Source organism: Quercus lobata, chromosome 6 (genome assembly GCF_001633185.2).
Source record: "Quercus lobata isolate SW786 chromosome 6, ValleyOak3.0 Primary Assembly, whole genome shotgun sequence".
In the NCBI taxonomy this organism is placed as follows: Eukaryota; Viridiplantae; Streptophyta; class Magnoliopsida; order Fagales; family Fagaceae; genus Quercus; species Quercus lobata.
Window position 1 is genome coordinate 45063836 of NC_044909.1, and position 18823 is coordinate 45082658.

Consider the following 18823-nt stretch of genomic DNA (forward strand, 5'->3'; position numbering starts at 1 on the left):
CCTACCTTTAAGTTTGGTGCAGGGCCTCTGCTAGCTACGACCATTGCAATAGTATGGGATAAGGGCGTGGTGGGAAGGGTGGCCCAGAGCCTAGTGCACGGCTTACTGTTGCCCGAGGATGTTCGCTTTTTCTCTAAGGGGGACGAGGACTCGTTGGTACAACGGTTACAATGGCACACTGTGGCGGTGATTTCTCTCTCCTTCCTTTTTTGTTTATTTAAATACATGAATCATTCTTCTATCCTCACACTTGTTTTTATGTTACCAATCTATGCAGATGACTCACATCCTTGGTGAGAGACTGAAGGAGCTTGTTGAGGATGCTGACCGGGAAAAAGTGTTGAAGGACATTGCCAATGCCAACGTAAAGGAAAAGGGCAAGGCTATCGAGGCTGCGGAGAAGAAAGCTTAATCCTTCGAGGGCTTACTGGTGGAGAAGAAAATAGCTGAGGTAGAGGGTCGGCTGGAGGGCGTCTAGCTTAAATTAGCAGAGGTGAACAGTCTTAACTTTGGCCCAGGTCGATCAGATAACTGACCTTAAAGCGGCCCTTGAAGCTTGCAAAAAAAATGGTATAACGAGGGTTTTGCAGATGTCGAGAAGTCTGCGGAGCCTGTTGTCTACCAGGTACGGCTCCATGGGTTTGGGGAGGGTTGGCTGGCAGCCCTCTAGGTGATGGGAGTGCCCGAGGACTCCCCTTTGAGAGACCTAGGCCAAATCCCCTACTCGGCTCCTCTGGCCCCCTCCCAGAGTTTGGCCGATGTTGCGGACGAGGAAGAAACCACCAGCATAAGGGAGTTGGTCCAAGTGATTAATGCCCACATTGATCTTGAGGTTTCCAGCACCCTCCATGTTGCAGATAATGAATAATCCTAGTAGTTATGGATCAAGGACATTCACAGTCAGCCAGCCGATGAAGCAGCTCGACCCTTGCTTGTCGACCCAGCCGTTTAACATTCACGTTTAACTAGTTGTTTCATCTATGTTTGCTTTTACTTTACTTTCTCTTTTTATGATTTGCCTAAGGTCACCGGGCTGTGGTGACCGAACAATGGCTTTAACTTTAATTATATTTATTTTCGGGCTTGTTTTCCTATGGTCACTGGGCTGTGGTGATTGAACAATGGTTTTATTTTATGTACTTCTGTTTGCATTAACAGCTTTGTTTCTTGGCTTTGGATACCGAGTAATGTGTATGGTTGTCTTAAGGTTGTTAGGCTTTGTTTTAGCACGTCCGGGTAATTATTTTCATTTTCTAGTCGGGCGATCCAGGGGAAGGTACCCTTGTACCACTATAATGGTTTGGGATAGGCCCAAAATAATTCCTGGACATGAAGCCTTTTACTGCGAGAAGTTTTACTAGAACACCATTGGGGATACTTAGCATGAGGCCCTCACCTATCTGGTGACGAGGACCGAGCTGGGAACAGGTCTTTAGAGAATTTAGACCAAGGTTTCTGCCTGTCCGGGGACAGGTTTCTGTCTTTATAAAGTTTTGATTAAGGTTTCCACCTGCCCGGTGATGAGAATCAAATCGGGGACAGGTTTCTATTCTTAGAAATTTTAATAATATTTCCACCTACTTGGTGATAGGAATCGAACTGGGGACAGGTTTTTGCCCTTAGAAATTTTAATAAGATTTCCACCTGCCCGGTGATAGGAATCGAACCGGGGACAGATTCCCGTCCTCAGAAATTTTTGATTAAGATTTCCACCAGCCCAGTGATAGGAATCAAACTGGGGATAGGTTTTTGTCCTTAGAAATTTTTTTGATTAAGGTTTCCACCTGTCCGGTGATAGGAATCGAACCGGGGACAGGTTTCTGTCCTTAGAAATTTTTTGATTACCATCTGTTCGGTGATAGGAATCGAACGGGGACAGGTTTTTGTCCTTAGAAATTTTTTGATTATGGTTTCCACCTGCCCAGTGATGAGAATCAAATCGGGGATAGATTTTTGTCCTTAGCATAAAACATGTTGCCTTGGTTTCCTTAACTTTTTCCTTATTCGTTGGCTGGTGCTAATAGATCAATCATGGAATTTAAATGCACCTGCAGTAATAAACATCATCTTAATATTACTTTATAAAGCATATATACAATGTTTCATTCAATTTATGCTCCCATGTTTAACTGATCAGTGGTAGAACTTCTTTAAGTTGTGGACATTCCATGGCCGGGGAAGCGGTCTTTCATCTAGATCCTCCAAGTAATAAGCTCCCGCTCCCGCTCCTGCGATAGCGGTAACATTGTAAGGCCCTTCCTAGGTAGGGGCCAGTTTCCCAACGTTCATATCCCGCATGTTTCCTACTGCTTTCCATAGCACCAGGTCTCTGGCATTGAATTCCCTTGTTCTTACACACCGGTTGTAGTGCCACACGAGTTTCTGTTGATACTCGGCTAGTCGAATGGTCGCCGCTTCTCGGTATTCTTCTAACAAATCCAAATGCTCCACCATTAACCCATCGTTCCGGGCTAGAGTAAATTCTTCAACCCGTGTATTGCATAGGCTTACCTCAGTCGGTATCACGGCTTCTGCCCCATATGTCAAGAAGAACGGGGTTTCTCCTGTTGATCTCTTGAGAGTCATTCGGTATGCCTACAGAATGCTGGGTAGCTCCTCGGCCCACCTGCCCTTTGCACCGTCCAGCCTTTTCTTCAATCCATTTACAATCGCCTTGTTAGTGGCTTCAGCTTGTCCATTACTTTGTGGATACGCCGGGGTGGAGTACCTGTTCTTGACGCCAAGATCACTACAAAACTCGCGAAAGGCCTTGCTGTCGAACTGCAATCCGTTATCAGATATAAGAGAGTCCGGCACCCTAAATCTCGTGATTATGTTCTTTCACATGAACTTTTTAATGTCTACGTCCCTAATATTGTCTAGCGCCTCCACTTCCGCCTATTTGGTGAAGTAGTCGATAGCTACTAACATAAACCTCCTATTGCTTGTGGCCTGGGGAAATGGGCCGAGAATATCTAGCCCCCACTGTGCAAAAGGCCAAGCACTGTTGACCGGGTTCAGATAGCTTGTTGGTTGGTGGATCAAGGGGGCATGCTTCTGGCACTGTTTACATTTCCGCACATACTCAGTTGCATCTTTTTGCATTTGAGGCCATTAGGACCCTTGAGTCATTGCTCGGTGTGTCAAAGAACGTCCCCTTATGTGACTATCACAAACCCCATCATGTAGCTCGGCCAAGAGTTCATTAACTTTCTCGGGGCGTAGGCACAAAAGGTACGAAACCCCAAAAGACCTCATGTAGAGCTTACAATCTACCGATAACTAGTACCGAGCAGCTACTCGACGAACCCTATTAGCTTCCTTCTCATCATTCAGGACTCGATCCTCGACTAAGAAGTCAATGATTAGGTCCATCCAACATCGTTCGGTCGACGAAATCACCGCAACACCAACACCAATCGGTGTATCAATACTTTGCTCCTCTATGAGTTCTACCTTGATTAACCATGGCACATCCTCCGTCATTGATGATGCCAACGTGACTAGAGAGTCAGCATGTCTATTCTATCCCCGGGGAACCTGAGCTACCTTTGCCGTACAAAACTTACTCATGACTTGCTTCACCACCTGTAAGCATTGTTTCATTCAAGAATCCCTGGCTTCAAAACTGCCTTGCACTTAGCTGACGACCAGCTGAGAATCTGAATAAATCTCTACATCTTGGGCACCCATACCTAAAACTGTTCTCAACCCAACGAGCAAGGCCTTGTACTCAGCTTCGTTGTTAGAGGCCCTGAACCCTAACTTAAAAGAATGCTCTAATTGTACTCCTTCCAGGGTGATAATGACAATCCTGACACCAGCCCCCATAGCACTTGATGCACTGTCCACAAATACCTTCCACGGGCGACACTCTACATGAAAAATCATTTCTCCTTCGTTCTTCGGTGAAAACTCTACAACAAAGTCAGTAAGAATTTGGCCTTTCACCGAACTCCTTGGCCTGTACCTTATATCAAAGGACCCTAGCCGGGTCCCCCACTTGGCTATCCGGCCCATGAAATCAGATCTCTTCAATAACGATTGTAATGGGTACTCGGTTAGGACATAGACAGTATGGGCTTGAAAATAGTGAGGTAACTTCTTGGTAGCATTCACTAATGGTAACACCAACTTCTCTAGGGGTAAGTATCTAGTATCAGCATCGACCATAGTTTTGCTAACATAGTACACGGGTTGCTGCATCCCTCGGTCCCTTAAAAGCACGGTACTCACAGCATGATCAGACACCAAGAGGTACATGAACAAGTCCTCCCCAGGTTCCGGGGCGGCTAACATGTGTGCCCATGTCAAATATTCCTTCAAATCTTGGAAAGCTCTTTCACACTCCTCATTCCATTGAAATCTATTCCATTTCTTTAGAAGTTGGTAGAACAGACGGCAGCGATCAGTAAACTTAGAAATGAACCGGTTAAGGGCAGCTAACATTTCGGTCAAGATTTGTATCTCATTCGGATTGCTTGGGGGCTTAAGGCATTGCACGATGTTGATCTGATTGGGGTTAACCTCTATCCCGCGACTGGTGATTAGATAACCAAGGAACTTGCCAGCTCCTACTCCAAAGGCACATTTGTCCGCGTTTAGGTGTAGCTTATGTTGCCGAAGCACTTCAAATACACCTCGAAGATCCTCTATTTGCTGTGCCTCCTGCTTACTTTTTACCACCATGTCGTCGATATATACCTTAACTGTACGCCCAATCTTGTCCCGAAACATTCTAGTCATCATTCGCTGATATGTTGCCGCAGCATTCTTCAGCCCGAAGGGCATCACAGTGTAGTGGTAGTTTGCGTCTAGGGAGATGAATGTCGTCTTCTCCTGATTCTCGGCAGCTAAGGCGAACTGATGGTAGCTCTGAAAGGCATCCAGAAAACTCATCCTCGAGTGCCCATAGGTAGCATCGATTAATTGATCTATCTTTGGCATAGGGAATGGGTCCTTGGGGCAGGCTCGGTTTAAATCCATGAAATCTACATAGACTCTCCATTTGCCATTCTTCTTTCTAACCACCACGGTATTTACTAGCCAATATTGGAAGAAGATTTCCTTTATTGCCCCGGCCTCTTTTAACTTCTCGACCTTTTGCCTTATTGCCTCGACGTGTTCCTTGGCCGACCTTCTCGGCTTCTGCTTTTTTGGAGGAAATGATGGGTCTACATTAAGCTTGTGGACGATGAACTCGGGATCAACCTCGAGCACCTTATACGGGCTCCATGCAAACACGTCTACATTCCGCATCAGAAATAGCAACATTTCTACCTTATCCTCATCTGTCATACTTGCCCCTACTTGAAAATACCGGTCAATATCTGGTAGTATCTTTACGATGATTAATTGTTTGGCACAACTAGCCCCTACTCCCTCCCGAGGATTCTGTAATTGCTATGAAGGGGCTTCCACGACGCTTTCCTTCTGCTTGGCCTGCTCATTCTTCTTATTAATTGCGGCCGCCAGGCATTGCTTGGCTACTTGTTGGCTCCCCCTTACCACGGTTACACCCTGCTCAGTGGGAAATTTGACCTTTACATGCAAAGTGGATGGAACAACCCCCATTACGTGGATCTACGGCTGTCCTAGAATCGCCGTGTATGGAGAAAATGAATTGACCACTATGAATGCTACCATCACCTCCTTATCTTCCATATTTATGGAAAGAAATATTTGTCCCTCAGGAGCGACCACCCTGCCATCGAACTTGACTAGTGGCGTATCATACTTTGATAGGTCCCAGTTTTTTAACCCAAGCCCTTTGAATAGGTTCAGATACATCACATCGACCCTACTCCATTGGTCTACCATCACTCTTTTGACCAAGAAACCGTTTATCCGGGCTGTGATTACCAATGTGTTGTTGTATGGCTAGACCGTTCCCTCTAAATCATCATTGCCAAAAGTGATGGGCTCTTGTCCAATCTTTATCTTTTTCTCGGGTGATTGCTCTCCTGCTCAGTTTCCCATGGATACTACGGTTAGTACTCCTCTTCTGGCTATAATCGAACCCCTCGGGACAGCGTGGATGACTTCAATCACTCCCAATGGTGGTGGGAGAGAATTTCCCCTTTGTTGAGCACCCTGGCCAATACCTCAATTTCCGGAATCCACCGCAAGTTCCTTCAAATATCCTGCCTTCACTAGCTGCCCTAGATGATCTTTCAACACTTGACATTGCTTAGTGGTATGACCCTTATCTTTGTGATACGTACAATACAAGCTTTGGTTCCTCCGATACGAGTTACCCCCCATCTTGTTCGGCCATCTGAAATATGACTCGTTCTTAATCCGGTCTATGATGTTATGCATCGGCTCTTTGAACGTCACATTCACCTCTCCCATTTATACTTCTTAGATCCTTTCGGGGCTGGGGTTGAAATCTGGGCTATCGAGGGCGATTCACTAGCAGGGCCTTACCTTTACTCTGCAGTCAATTATCTTTGAGACATTTGTACTCTTCAATGCGCCTCATTAGTTGCCCCATACCTTTTGGAGGCTTCTTTGTTAGTGATTCTTGTAGTCCGGAGTCCTTGGGGAGCCCCATCCTAAAGGTGCTCACCGCAATCTTTTTGTTGCCTCCACCTATCGCATTGTAAAGCTCCCAATACCGACTAGCATAACTGCGAAGGGTTTCCCCCACCCTGATTTTCATAGAAAGCAACCCGTCCACCAGTTGCGGTACCTGGCTGCAGGTTATAAATTGGACAGCGAATTCTTAGATCAACTCGGCAAAACTGTGAATGGTACCCTTCTATAACCCATTAAACCATCTCAATGCTGTGGGCCCAAGGCTTGAGGGAAATACCTTACACATCAGTGCATCGTTATGAGTATGCAAAGACATCATTTCGATATAATGGCTGATGTGCTCCATCGGGTTCGTTTTCCCATCATAGGAATTAAATGGTGATCGGGTGAACCTATTCGGCATTGGGGCCCGTTCAATGTCATCTGAGAATGGCAATCGAGCAGCTTTTCGTAAGGCACAGCTTATAGCATCCATGGCTGCATTATGGGGCCGTTGCTCTTCAGGGGAATCCAAACCCTGGCCTTTATACTCCCGTGAACGTGAACGTTCCCAATGTCGACGGGACTCCTGTGAATGTGAACGGTCCCGGCGTCTACGGGACTCCCGTGAGCTTGAACGGTCTCGGTGTCGATGGGAATTGGACTGATCGGACCTGGTACCATTGCGATCTCCTCCATTCATAGACGCCCCTGCTTGGTTATCTTGGTCCCTTCTTCAGTGCCTACCCCTTGCCTTCAACTCCAAATCTCTTACCAGTCTACACAACCGTTCAAGCTCCTAATCTCTCTCATCCAATTGCATGTGCCCCAATGCATCCGATACTGCCCGGTTCGTTTGGTATGACCCCTCTCCAAGGCCAAACCGTTCTTCCTCGTGTTCACGCTCCCTTTGCCTTTGCTCTCGCCATATGGACCCTCGAAAAGATCCCACTGAACCACTTTCAGCAGAACCTTCTGACCGTCTCTTGGACATCTTTTGGGCATGAGTCTCGGCCAAACCATGGCTTTGTAGGAGATTCCCATAGACGATGCCAATTTTGCGCACCCCAAACGAGCTTAAAAGGTCTGGCTCGCTCTTGGGCTCACAATATATTTATAATGTGGGTTTTGGATTTCCTACTCCAGGTGATTCTAACCTAGAGACCCAGCAATATCTCTCCAACCTTTGTATTGTTTTCCTCTCACTTTTTACGACTATTATTCTTGGTTCTAGACTTTCTTCCCCAAACTTTCAACAACCCCCTTCTTTTCCTTAGCCTCATATATTTATAGCCCAAAATTAGTGGAAAAATCATGATTACTCTTATGGCTAGTGGGAATGGAGGTCCAATATTGTTATCGCTAAGTGGATGTTTAGTTGGGAGTGGGGTGTGGTGAGGGTGGCATTGGAACTGATTCCCACTTCAAGGGGGGTGATGTTCGGCGGTGGTATTTCTTAAGGAGTCGTTGGGCATTTGGGATATGGCCTTCTTGAGCAGTCACACACGTTGGAGATGGGACGTGCCGGACAACTTCTTGGCTACGAATTAATGAGCATATATTTCAACGATCGGCCTAACGGGTTTTTGGCCAAACATAATGCCATAGGATTTGCGCTCATGACCCTAGTGGGCCTTAAGCCCAGTTTCTGATAGGGGTGTTAGGAACCTTGAGTCATATTGTAGAGCTTGGGTCTAAGGCCCAAATGGCCCTGGAGGTCCAGTGCTGTACAACCCATTTTTCAATTCAATATGTAATTGAAATAATTAAAAAAAAAAAAAAAGACTCATGACATAAAATTTTTGTTCTTTTAATTTTAATTAAATATTTTAGTCAAGTTCTAGGTATATATTTTCCAAAATAAGCTTATTCATATTTCTGGAATATCTTGTTAAATTATTTATAAACATACTCTAGATGTGTTGAACTATATGTTTGTTGTTATCTTTAAAATTATTTTTTTAGTTTTGTACATAAAGTTCTGTAAATATATTAAATAATATCAAATATAAATATTCATAACACATAATTTTATGTGCATGTATTATTAATAAGAGTAAAAGTAAAACAATTAGATACATTATTGATTAAAATGTTAGAATTTTGATATATAATTCTTTTCAAATTGAAATAGATTTTGGGTGAGTTTTATTCCCAACTAAATCTCTCTCCCTCTTCATTATTGTTGTTGCCTTCAATTTTATCATTGTCATTGTTGAAAATGGTCACTCTATATATGAGAGATCAATTAAAATGTCACTGTGATATGTTAGTAACAAAAACATTGTTCTAAGCGGTTGATGTTAGTAAGAGGCCATAAGTAGGTCCTATGAAAAGGAAATGTTGGCTTGGGTTTTCTATAGTTATTTCAAGATTATATCATCTTTCGGCTGTTGTTGGGTTTATTTGTTTATGGTATCTACTGGGTCATCAGCTTCAAGGTGCCAAGGTTTGAACTTTGAAGTGTCTCTCCCTAGTTATGTCGGCTTCTTTTTGCGGAGGGGCTAGGTACTTTCTTTGAACTTGGTGGAGTGGACTTTTTTGGGGGATAGGGATCTTTTTGAGCTTAATTAGTGTTTGTTTGGATTGGCATCTGCGTTTGTGTCTACTGTATTTGCATTTTTTTTTTTCTTTAGATCAGTATCTCTTGCATTGTTCATGGGGCATGAACGGTACAAATAGGCAAATGAACAGTACTAAACAATAGTGAATAGTAACTAAAAAATATTTTTTTATTATTTTTAGTTTTCAATAAAATAAGTGGTATCTAAACGCACACTTAGGCTACGTTTGGATTGGGCTGAAAACAGCACGTCTGCGTTTGCGTTTTTTTTTTTTTTTTTTTTTTTTTTTTTTTTTTTTTTTTTTTTTTTTTTTTTCATGCGTTTGTGAGACTTGTGGCTACTGTTCATGCACTGTTCAATGAACAGTCGCCGCAAAGTTTGACTTTTTCCATTTTTTCAGCCCATCAGTGCACATCGTGTACTGTTCACGGACCCACAAATTTCACTTTTCAGTAACTTTTTCATTAAAAATGGGTCACACGGTACTATTCATACATTTAAAAATTATTTTGCTATAGTGTTTTTTAGTTTTCAGTTTTTAGCTTTATCCAAACGGACCCTTAGTGTATTGGATTTCATTTTTTTCCTTCCAAATGTTGTATCTTCTGATATATATATATATATATATATATATATATATATGAGAGATTAATTGAAATGTCATTGCGATAGGATAGTAACAAAACATTATCCAAAACAGATTTAAGCTGCGTTGAATTGAATCTTTTGATGTGGGGGAAAGAAAGCACACATTTTTAAACTTATTTAAATTATGAAAGTCCAAGTACAAGCATAATTGGTACCTTGGTAAACACTATTTTTTTTTTTTTAAATTATGTGGTACAAAGTAAGTATTTTTTTTTATACATCTAATGCACAATTAAATTAGTTAATTTTTAATCCAAATATGTAGTTATAATCACATGATTCACATATATTTATTTTTTTAAAATTAAATTAAATAAAAGTACAAAAAATTATATATAGTTCTTTTTTTTAGAGAGAAAGTTTCAACCTATGACGTCCGCTCTTGATAATAACTTTTTATCATCAGACCAAGACACTAATCAGTTTTTGGTGTAGGCGGGGATTGAACCGTAGATCTCTTATACAACCATCAGAGATTTTACCTGTTGAGCTAACTGAAACCCACATATGTAGTTTTTTAGAATACAAAGTGGAGAATGTGGGAAGTTATTATAATAAAAAGGATCAAAATTCTATAGAGTTCTTATACTACTCTATCATGTAGAGTTATATAAATTTTTACCTTCAATTTATAATAAGAGGCTAGGATTATGCTGCATCATCAATCCACGCTTAAAAAAAACTCAAACTTAATGAATTCAATTCCATTAACTTAAATAAATGACTGAGCAAAAAAATAACTAGGAAAAAACGACCAAAAAAAAAAAAGTCAAATAAGACAGAGTAGAAAAAAGAAGAAGTAAAAAGTTAAACCAGGCACATATTAATCAGAGGAATAAGAATGCAAAACTAAAACAAAAAGTATGATTAACAGACAAATCCAAAAGAAAGCAAGAAAGCACAACAGCACTGAAAGGCCTCATCGACAAAAGCACAAAAGCACTGAGGTGGGTATGTAATATTTCAGGAAATTTTCAAATTGGGTTTTAGTCCAAAAAAAAAGGATTTTTGTCCTCCTTTTTTTAAAAACTAAAAATTTGAGTGAGTGATAGTGCCCTCACGTTTTCCTCTCTCGATATTTTGGCTAAGATCATGTGACATTCTTCCTTTTCTACTCTTCTTTTTTCTTTTTCTTTTTCCAAGTAGAAACTGCTTCTAGTTTCAAAAACGTGTTACCTTAATTTAACACAAATTGGAGTATAAGGGATGAAGATTGGCCGTAGGAATAGGAGAGAGCGAGAGAGTTTTGGTGTTCCTCATTTATTTAGGCTAGCTTGACAGAATTAATGTGAATAAATTTTAGATTTTTTTTTTTGGAAATATAATTGTATGACCATGTTAATGGATTTGTATTATGGTTTTGGCATAATCCTAACCTTTTATTTATTTATTTTATCAGAATAATCCAAACCTTTTAATTGAAAAATGAATGTGAAAATCTAAAAAATTCTGCATAGTAAATTACTCTAGGAACTCTAGATAATTTTGGTCCTTATAAATACTTCATCTAAGTATAGTTTAGTTTGTATTGTGTTTTAAATTTCAAATGTGAATTAAACTTTAGGTGTTTGAAATATTTTATCTTTCTATATATATTAAGAGGATTCGAAAAGGTAGTTATTGCTTTTTCTATTGTCAAAAATACCCCTAATATATTATATTATCACTATACTTAAAAAATAAAAAATAGGACATTGAAGGAAATTCAATAACAAAATTAAAAAAAAAAAAAAAAAATCAAATCCCACATTCACCCATCTTCCTAAAATTTAGCATACCTCTTCAAATCCCAGGCACACGTTCTCCTATTTGAATTCAATTTTTTTTTCCTGATTTCAATTGAAGCTTTACTCCTAATTAACTTCTAATCATTATCTTTTATTTTATTAAAAAAAAAAATTTAATTGTTCAAAATTCTTTCTTATTCCTTAACTAACCACCGATATTGCCAACAAAAAAAAAAAAGAAGAAAACTATTGGATAAGATAAACTATGGTGAAGTATTGCTTTAAAAAAAATCTGCCTACAAATTCTCACAAACACAACTTCAAACTTCCACCCATTATCATTAAGCATTTATAATGTTCTTCCTTCATCCCTATCCTCTATAGCAACAACTATTTTTGTATGCAGCCTCTGTAATGAACTGTGTTTTATGATTTTAGGATAAAAGTTTGCAATCAACGGGTAGGGGACGTGAAGTCCATGCTACAAATGATATGTCACCATTTTGAAGTCCCTTCATATTGACAACCTGGCTACTAAAGTTCATTATGGAGTCTACATTCCTAACAAAGCAGCATCATGAGATAATTATTTCATGTTGTCTAGATCTAAATATATGTTAGAATGTATTGTGAGAGTTGGGTTTGGGAAGTGCTTTCCTAAGTTTAGTAGTAGCCTAGAGTCACATACTCACATGTTTAATTTTTTAGTGCATTTTGTATAAGAGATCAAAAAATTATTAAAATTTACCTAAAAAGTAGAAGAGCCTTTGAACATGCGTGTGAGTGCGTGCTCAGAGGCAAGTTTATCTTATTTGACTATATATATATATATAATCTGAAATTAATCTGATTAAGAAAAGAATAGATGGGGTTAATGTGAATTATTTATAAAAAAAACATTGAAGAAAATAAAATATAATTATTTTTCTCCCTTTGTTTGTTATGTTCATCGAGTCTCAAAGCAGCGCGCATGCAGCACTGTTATATTGCCCCGTTATTTGCAACTTCATGATCTCCATCCTTGACCCACCAACATCACCGTCTTAATCTTTGTTATTGTCAGTATGTTTTTAATTGCAAATTATTACAATAAAAAAAACTAGCAACTAGTGTAATTTCTATCTTTTAATTTTCGAAGCGTCACCATATAAATCCAACTAGACGACGACTTTACGAAGGTTGGCGCGGAGGATATTTCCAGGCCAAAAGTAATTAAAAAACCCCATGCAATTGAACCGGTCGCATTATGCTTATGCAACTATGAAAAATTGAAAATGACCTCAATTAAGGTCTCTCAATCTGTGACGCCCCAGAGACAATGACACCCCCCCAGTTGACTTGTAACAGCTTAGTTCTTGTCTTTTTACTTTTGTTTTTTTTAATATCCTTCTTTTTGGGCCAGGAATTTCACCGATACCTGTACTGACAAGTTGTATCACTTACCCAACCATGTGGTGGTGCGGGTTTGTTTGAAACACTTTGATTATTATTGTGAGTTTTACGTTGGTTTGGAGTGACGAATTTTATTACTTACCCAACCATGTGGTGGTGCGGGTTTGTTTCAAACACTTTGATTATTATTGTGCGTTTCACATTTGTTTGGAGTGAGCTTATTATTATTTTTTTTTATAAGATATTGTAAACGTCACCTTATCAGTTGTTGTAATTGGTCTCTATCTCAATCGAAACAATATAGATATTCTTCTCTTCTCCTAAAAGATAACGATTCCTGCGTAGTTCTATTGCATCGTGAGACCGTTTTTTAAATTCTCTCTTCTATTTTTCTGTTCTTGTTGACTGTTCAGGATATATTTGTTTTATCAAAACTTGTTTATATTTTTTTGGTTATTGTTGATTGTTCAGGATGTATTTGTTTTTTCAAAATTTGTTTATTCACTTAATATTTCAAACACCCTAGACATCTTACGCCCAAGAGTTCAACTTTATTTCTTCATAAGCTAAACAATCATCGCACCCTTCGTTTCATCGATTCTTTTGTCTATTCTCAATTAGATCTATGATGAGCTCAAAGCCACATGCAGCACTTCTCTCCAGCCCTGGCCTAGGGCACCTAATCCCAGTCCTCGAGCTTGGTAAGCGCTTGGTCACACACCACAACTTCCAAGTCACCGTCTTGGTCATTGCTTCTCACACCTCTCCTGCTGAGTCCCAAGTTATTGAGTCAGCCATGTCCCCAAAACTCTTCGACATCGTCCAACTCCCACCACCAGATATCTCCAGCCTAGTGGACGCTAAAACTACAACTGTTTCACTACTTTCAATAATGATGCGTGAAGTCAGGCCAGCCTTTCGGTCTTCAATATCTGCCATGAAGTCCCATCCCACCATTCTCATTGCTGATCTTTTTGGTACAGAATTTTTTCCCATAGCTGATGAGTTACAGATGCTCAAGTACGTTTATATCGCTTCAAATGCATGGTTCCTTGCTATGTTTCTATATTCTCCAATCCTAGATAAGGAAGTGGAAGGTGAATATGAAGACCAAAAAGAACCATTCATAATCCCAGGTTGCAGGTCACTTCGACCCCATGAAGTATTTGACGCCATGCTAGACCGAAACAACCAGCAGTATCATGAGCTTATACGAATGGGGATTGAAATACCATTAAGCGATGGGATTTTGTTGAACACCTGGGAAGATTTGGAGCCTACAACACTTGCAGCACTGAGAGATGAGAGTCTCTTAGGTCAGGTTGCTAAGGTACCGATTTATACAGTCGGTCCATTAAGGAGATCAATTGGGTCGACTAGTTCGACAAGCCAGTTGTTTGAGTGGTTAGACAAGCAACCAAACGAGTCTGTGATTTATGTCTCATTTGGGAGTGGTGGTTCGTTGTCACACGAGCAAACAATCGAGCTAGCTTGGGGGTTAGAGTTGAGCCAACAGAAATTTATTTGGGTGGTGCGCCCACCAGCTACAAATGGTGCAGATGCGGCATTTTTCACCGTAGGGAGTGGAGAGAATGATGTGTCTGAATATTTGCCAGAAGGGTTCTTGAATCGGACCTACAAGTTAGGGATAGTGGTCCCCATGTGGGCCCCACAGGTGGATATCTTGAGCCACGACTCGGTTGGAGGGTTTTTGTCACACTGTGGTTGGAACTCGACGATTGAGAGCATCACCAGTGCAGTGCCAATGATAGCATGGCCACTATACGCAGAGCAGAGAATGAACGCTACGTTGCTGAATGAGGAGTTTGGCGTGGCTGTTCGATCTAAGGTATTGCCGACGAAGGAAGTGGTGGGGAGAGAGGAGATAGAGACGGTGGTGAGAAAGATCATGGAAGACAATCCAGAAGGGAATGTAATAAGGGCTAGAGTTAAGCAGCTTAAATGTGATGCAGAGAAAGCTTTATCTGAAGGTGGCTCCTCAAATAATCAGCTGTCTCAGGTGGCAAAACACTGTGAGATACACATGCAACGCATGAAGGTGAAGGACTGAAGGCTTCTTGAGCCACCAGTCCAAGGTCTCGATGGAATTTTCTTTTTCTTTTAAGAATCTACCCGTGTTAAAGTAACTTTGGTGCTCATTGCTAATAATCAATTTCTGTATAGAGTATATGCATCCCCTCTCATATAATTTATGTGAACCTCACATCTATATGTGACATTGTGACTCACATGTTAAAAGAGAAAATATGTATATACAAGATATATGAGATATCTTTTTAATCATAAGTGACATATTTAGTGTAATGTATAGTTATCTATAGCTCATCCAATTCTTATTTCTTGTAAATATTTTTACAATTATTATCAATCTTAGTAATGTATTTTCTTTCATAGTTGTTAAATTACTCTTTCCCATCACTATGTAATCTTTACTCTCTACTAATGTGTTGTAACTTGTATCTTTGTTTCTTGATTTTAAATTAGGAATATATTAAAATTATTATAAGTTATATAATAAAATTTTATAAATTGATGTGCTAATAAATATGATTGGTATCATTTTTAAAATATATCATATAAATGTTTAATTATTTTATATGATTGATGAAATATGCACTATCTCTAGCATCACTCTTTAAATTAATGTTATAGACATGGTTTTAATCAGACTGGGCCAGTCAGTTTGATCAGCTCAACTGAAAATCGGATACTAGTTAGGTCTAATAAAAATGCCCAAAACTAGCCAAAATTGGCAAAAAACTTAGAAAAATCGGAACTAGAGGCAAATTCAATTTTGCCCTGATCCGGTTTTTAAAACCATAATTATGGATACTATGGGGCCGGGGAATTTGTGGTCCCGGCCCACTTTACATTAAGGGCCCAAGATCCAGGCCGAGGAGACCTATTACCGAGGACGCATAATGAAAGCCCCAAAAAGGCCCAAGGATGTGGCTGAGGACGATCTCACACTCAGCATCTCACAAGACACTTAAAGAAGAAGGACGAATTTAATGCAGAGACAGGACAAGTGAAAAAGCTGCCAATACTGTAATAAAGAACTCTGCGTCTGACAGGCCCATGCTCTTCCTATTCAACTTTTACATCTACTCCCAACTACTTTAGGTATGGGCTGATAGGACAAGTCTCCATCCCAGAAAGTAAAACTTACACGTGGACATTGAAAGGGAAGTAACTACTAGTATAAAAGGGAAGAAGAACCAAGGGGGAAGGGGGATTCCTCCAGAGGAAAAGGTCATAAAAAAGGGATAATAAGAAGAACACTAAGCTCCTCGGAAGGGGTCCGAGGACAAAAACCCCATAGGTTGCACTGAAGAAAAGTTTTGCTAGTCAAGCCAGATCCACCCTCATATGAACTTTCATAAAAACCACGACTAGACCGCTGTCCAGTGACCAAGATCCAGCCTTTTAAGCCCACACTCTACAAATTATATTGTTCGGGCCCTTTACATACGAGCCCAATGTCATTCTTGGGTAGTGAATAATCGTGTCCCTACAATTGGCGCCGTCTGTGGGAAGGCTTGCGCGTTGGTACAGGTGGTGGCGGAGTCAAGCCTCTGTCAAATAAGGGTCTGCGAAAGCTCATCTATTTCCAGCAACACGCTGTTGTTGTCCCGACATAAATTTCCGCTAGGGGCTACGCCTCGCAGTGTCAATGGCACGGGCAGCTCTAGGGGCTTCCAACATCAAGCTAACGCTCCCCACCTTGGTCGAGGGGCTAATCTTCAAAAAAAAAAAAAAAAAAAATTACTCAAAAGAAAAACTACAAGTTTTGGACAGAACCAAGACCTTGTATGGTCCTCGGACTCAAGCTTATGGGGAAACCAACTACTTTAAAGAGAAATTACAAGTTTTGGACAGAACCAAGGCCTTGTATGGTCCTCGGACTCAAGCTTATGAGGAAACTAACTACTTTAAAGAAAAACTACAAGTTTTGGACAGAATCAAGGCCTTGTATGGTCCTTGGACTCAAGCCTATGGGGAAACTAACTACTTTAAAGAGAAACTACAAGTTTTGGACAGAACCAAGGCATTGTATGGTCCTTGGACTCAAGCTTATGGGGAAACCAACTACTTTAAAGAGAAATTACAAGTTTTGGACAGAACCAAGGCCTTGTATGGTCCTCGGACTCAAGCTTATGAGGAAACTAACTACTTTAAAGAAAAACTACAAGTTTTGGACAGAATCAAGGCCTTGTATGGTCCTTGGACTCAAGCCTATGGGGAAACTAACTACTTTAAAGAGAAACTACAAGTTTTGGACAGAACCAAGGCATTGTATGGTCCTTGGACTCAAGCTTATGGGGAAACCAACTACTTTAAAGAGAAATTACAAGTTTTGGACAGAACCAAGGCCTTGTATGGTCCTCGGACTCAAGCTTATGAGGAAACTAACTACTTTAAAGAAAAACTACAAGTTTTGGACAAAACCAAGGCCTTGTATGGTCCTCGGACTCAAGCCTATGGGGAAACCAGCTACTTTAAAGAAAAATTACAAGTTTTGGACACAACCCGGTACAATCATACCTCGGTCCTCGGATCAGAGGCCAGATGTTATCGAAAACACGGCCAAAGTTCCACACTACTCGGCAACCCTCTCGGATGGTTTATTTTGGGTTTCTCATTCTTGGGCAACTACCTCAAGCGCATTACGGTGCACTCAGCTGTTATCTCGGTTAGTCTCATAAGTTTAATCTGTTGTGGGTTGGTATTATTATATTTGATAGTCTCAATAGGTTTAAATTAATAGCTCTTTGATACGAGGTTTCTTGCCCCGAGTGTCGTTAAATAAAAATACACATGAAATACATCCATTCACAAAGTAAGTACTGTAGAAAAGAAAAATATTTAGAATGAAACAGAATCATCTTTTATTAAGACAAATAACTAGTACAACGTACAACGTACAATAAAGGAGTTTAAGTAAGCCAATACTAGAAGCTAACTGCATAAGCAAAGAGAAAAAATACAAAGGAGAAGCAAAAGAAGAGCTGCAGAGAAGAAAGATGCAGTAGTTCCAAAATGTTGTCTAAGGAAACCCTTTCTCAATACTTTTACATGTCCATAACTCAGGCAGTAAAAGAACTTGACGTGGGATTAACACCTTTGAAGAAAAGGTGCAGGGAGTGGAGTATTCGTGGATGGCCACACAAGAAGTTGATGAGCCTCCACATTAGCAGCGCTCGCGAGAGAGCGGCTAGTTTTGATGACGGGAAATCCCACTGCTGTCGCACCAAAAATCTGACGCGACCAGTACCTGCTTTGGATTTTGACTGAAAGAGGCGGAGGACCCGCTCCCACCTTGTGAAAACGGAGAACTGTCTTTAGTCTTTGTCTTTCTTGCCCTGACCGCGCCATCCTGAGACTCGGAGAGACTCAGTGCCTCTGGAGCGGGTGTGGTTCCTTCACCCCCATTCGTGCCTTGAACATATTACTCTAAGGCTTAATTGCACTGAAGACGAAAACTAGGAGCACAGCTGAAGGGTTGAGAATTTGAAGAGGCCAAAGGATTTTGTATGTGAAGAGAGTAACCTCCTATCCTGCTTCTTATATAGAAGGCAAGTTGGAGACGTTTAATCTACGCAGGTTCCTAAGAAATGCTACAGACGAGATGGATTTTGCTCAACTCCCAGCGCCGTCTGCAACCATAAAATTTGGATAGCCTCGTGAAGGGGGCATATTAATGGCGCGCCTCGAACACTGAAACGTCGAGGACGCTGCGTGAGTAAATCTAGGGGGATGTCTCATAATCCGGTGCGCCTCCCATGCAAATGGAGAAACCCCAACATTAATGAAGTGCGGAACTGGGCAAGCTATGGTTTGGGCCTAAGATCACCAAAACCCTCCTCCCCAACCACGAGGTCGGGCAGTAGGATTTTGAGGGGCTATTGTGGGGCCGGGGAATTTGTGGTCCCGACCCACTTTATATTAAGG

At 40.7% G+C, this 18823-nt stretch overlaps 2 protein-coding genes across 2 annotated transcripts; one reads left to right on the plus strand and one right to left on the minus strand.

Moving 5' to 3' along the window:
• Positions 1-2595: 2595 nt before the first annotated feature.
• LOC115950352 lies at positions 2596-3486 on the minus strand. Its single transcript, XM_031067560.1, has 2 exons — positions 3290-3486; positions 2596-2818 (listed from the first exon to the last, which is right to left on the minus strand). The coding sequence occupies exons 1-2, from the start codon at positions 3484-3486 to the stop codon at positions 2596-2598; spliced, it is 420 nt and encodes a 139-aa protein (XP_030923420.1).
• A 9986-nt stretch (positions 3487-13472) lies between these two features.
• LOC115950353 (anthocyanidin 3-O-glucosyltransferase 5-like) lies at positions 13473-14921 on the plus strand. Its single transcript, XM_031067561.1, has one exon. The coding sequence runs from the start codon at positions 13476-13478 to the stop codon at positions 14919-14921; it is 1446 nt and encodes a 481-aa protein (XP_030923421.1). The 5' UTR covers positions 13473-13475.
• The last annotated feature ends 3902 nt before the right edge of the window (positions 14922-18823 follow it).

What these genes read in the sequence shown, in the direction of transcription:
- LOC115950352 (XM_031067560.1), bottom strand. Translation starts at nt 3,486, where the DNA reads ATGACGGAGGATGTGCCATGGTTAATCAAGGTAGAACTCATAGAGGAG. An exon ending in GTTCGTCGAGTAGCTGCTCG is followed by an intron (nt 2,819 to 3,289) that starts GTACTAGTTATC and finishes CACGAGATTTAG; the next exon opens with GGTGCCGGACTCTCTTATAT.
- LOC115950353 (XM_031067561.1), top strand. Translation starts at nt 13,476, where the DNA reads ATGATGAGCTCAAAGCCACATGCAGCACTTCTCTCCAGCCCTGGCCTA.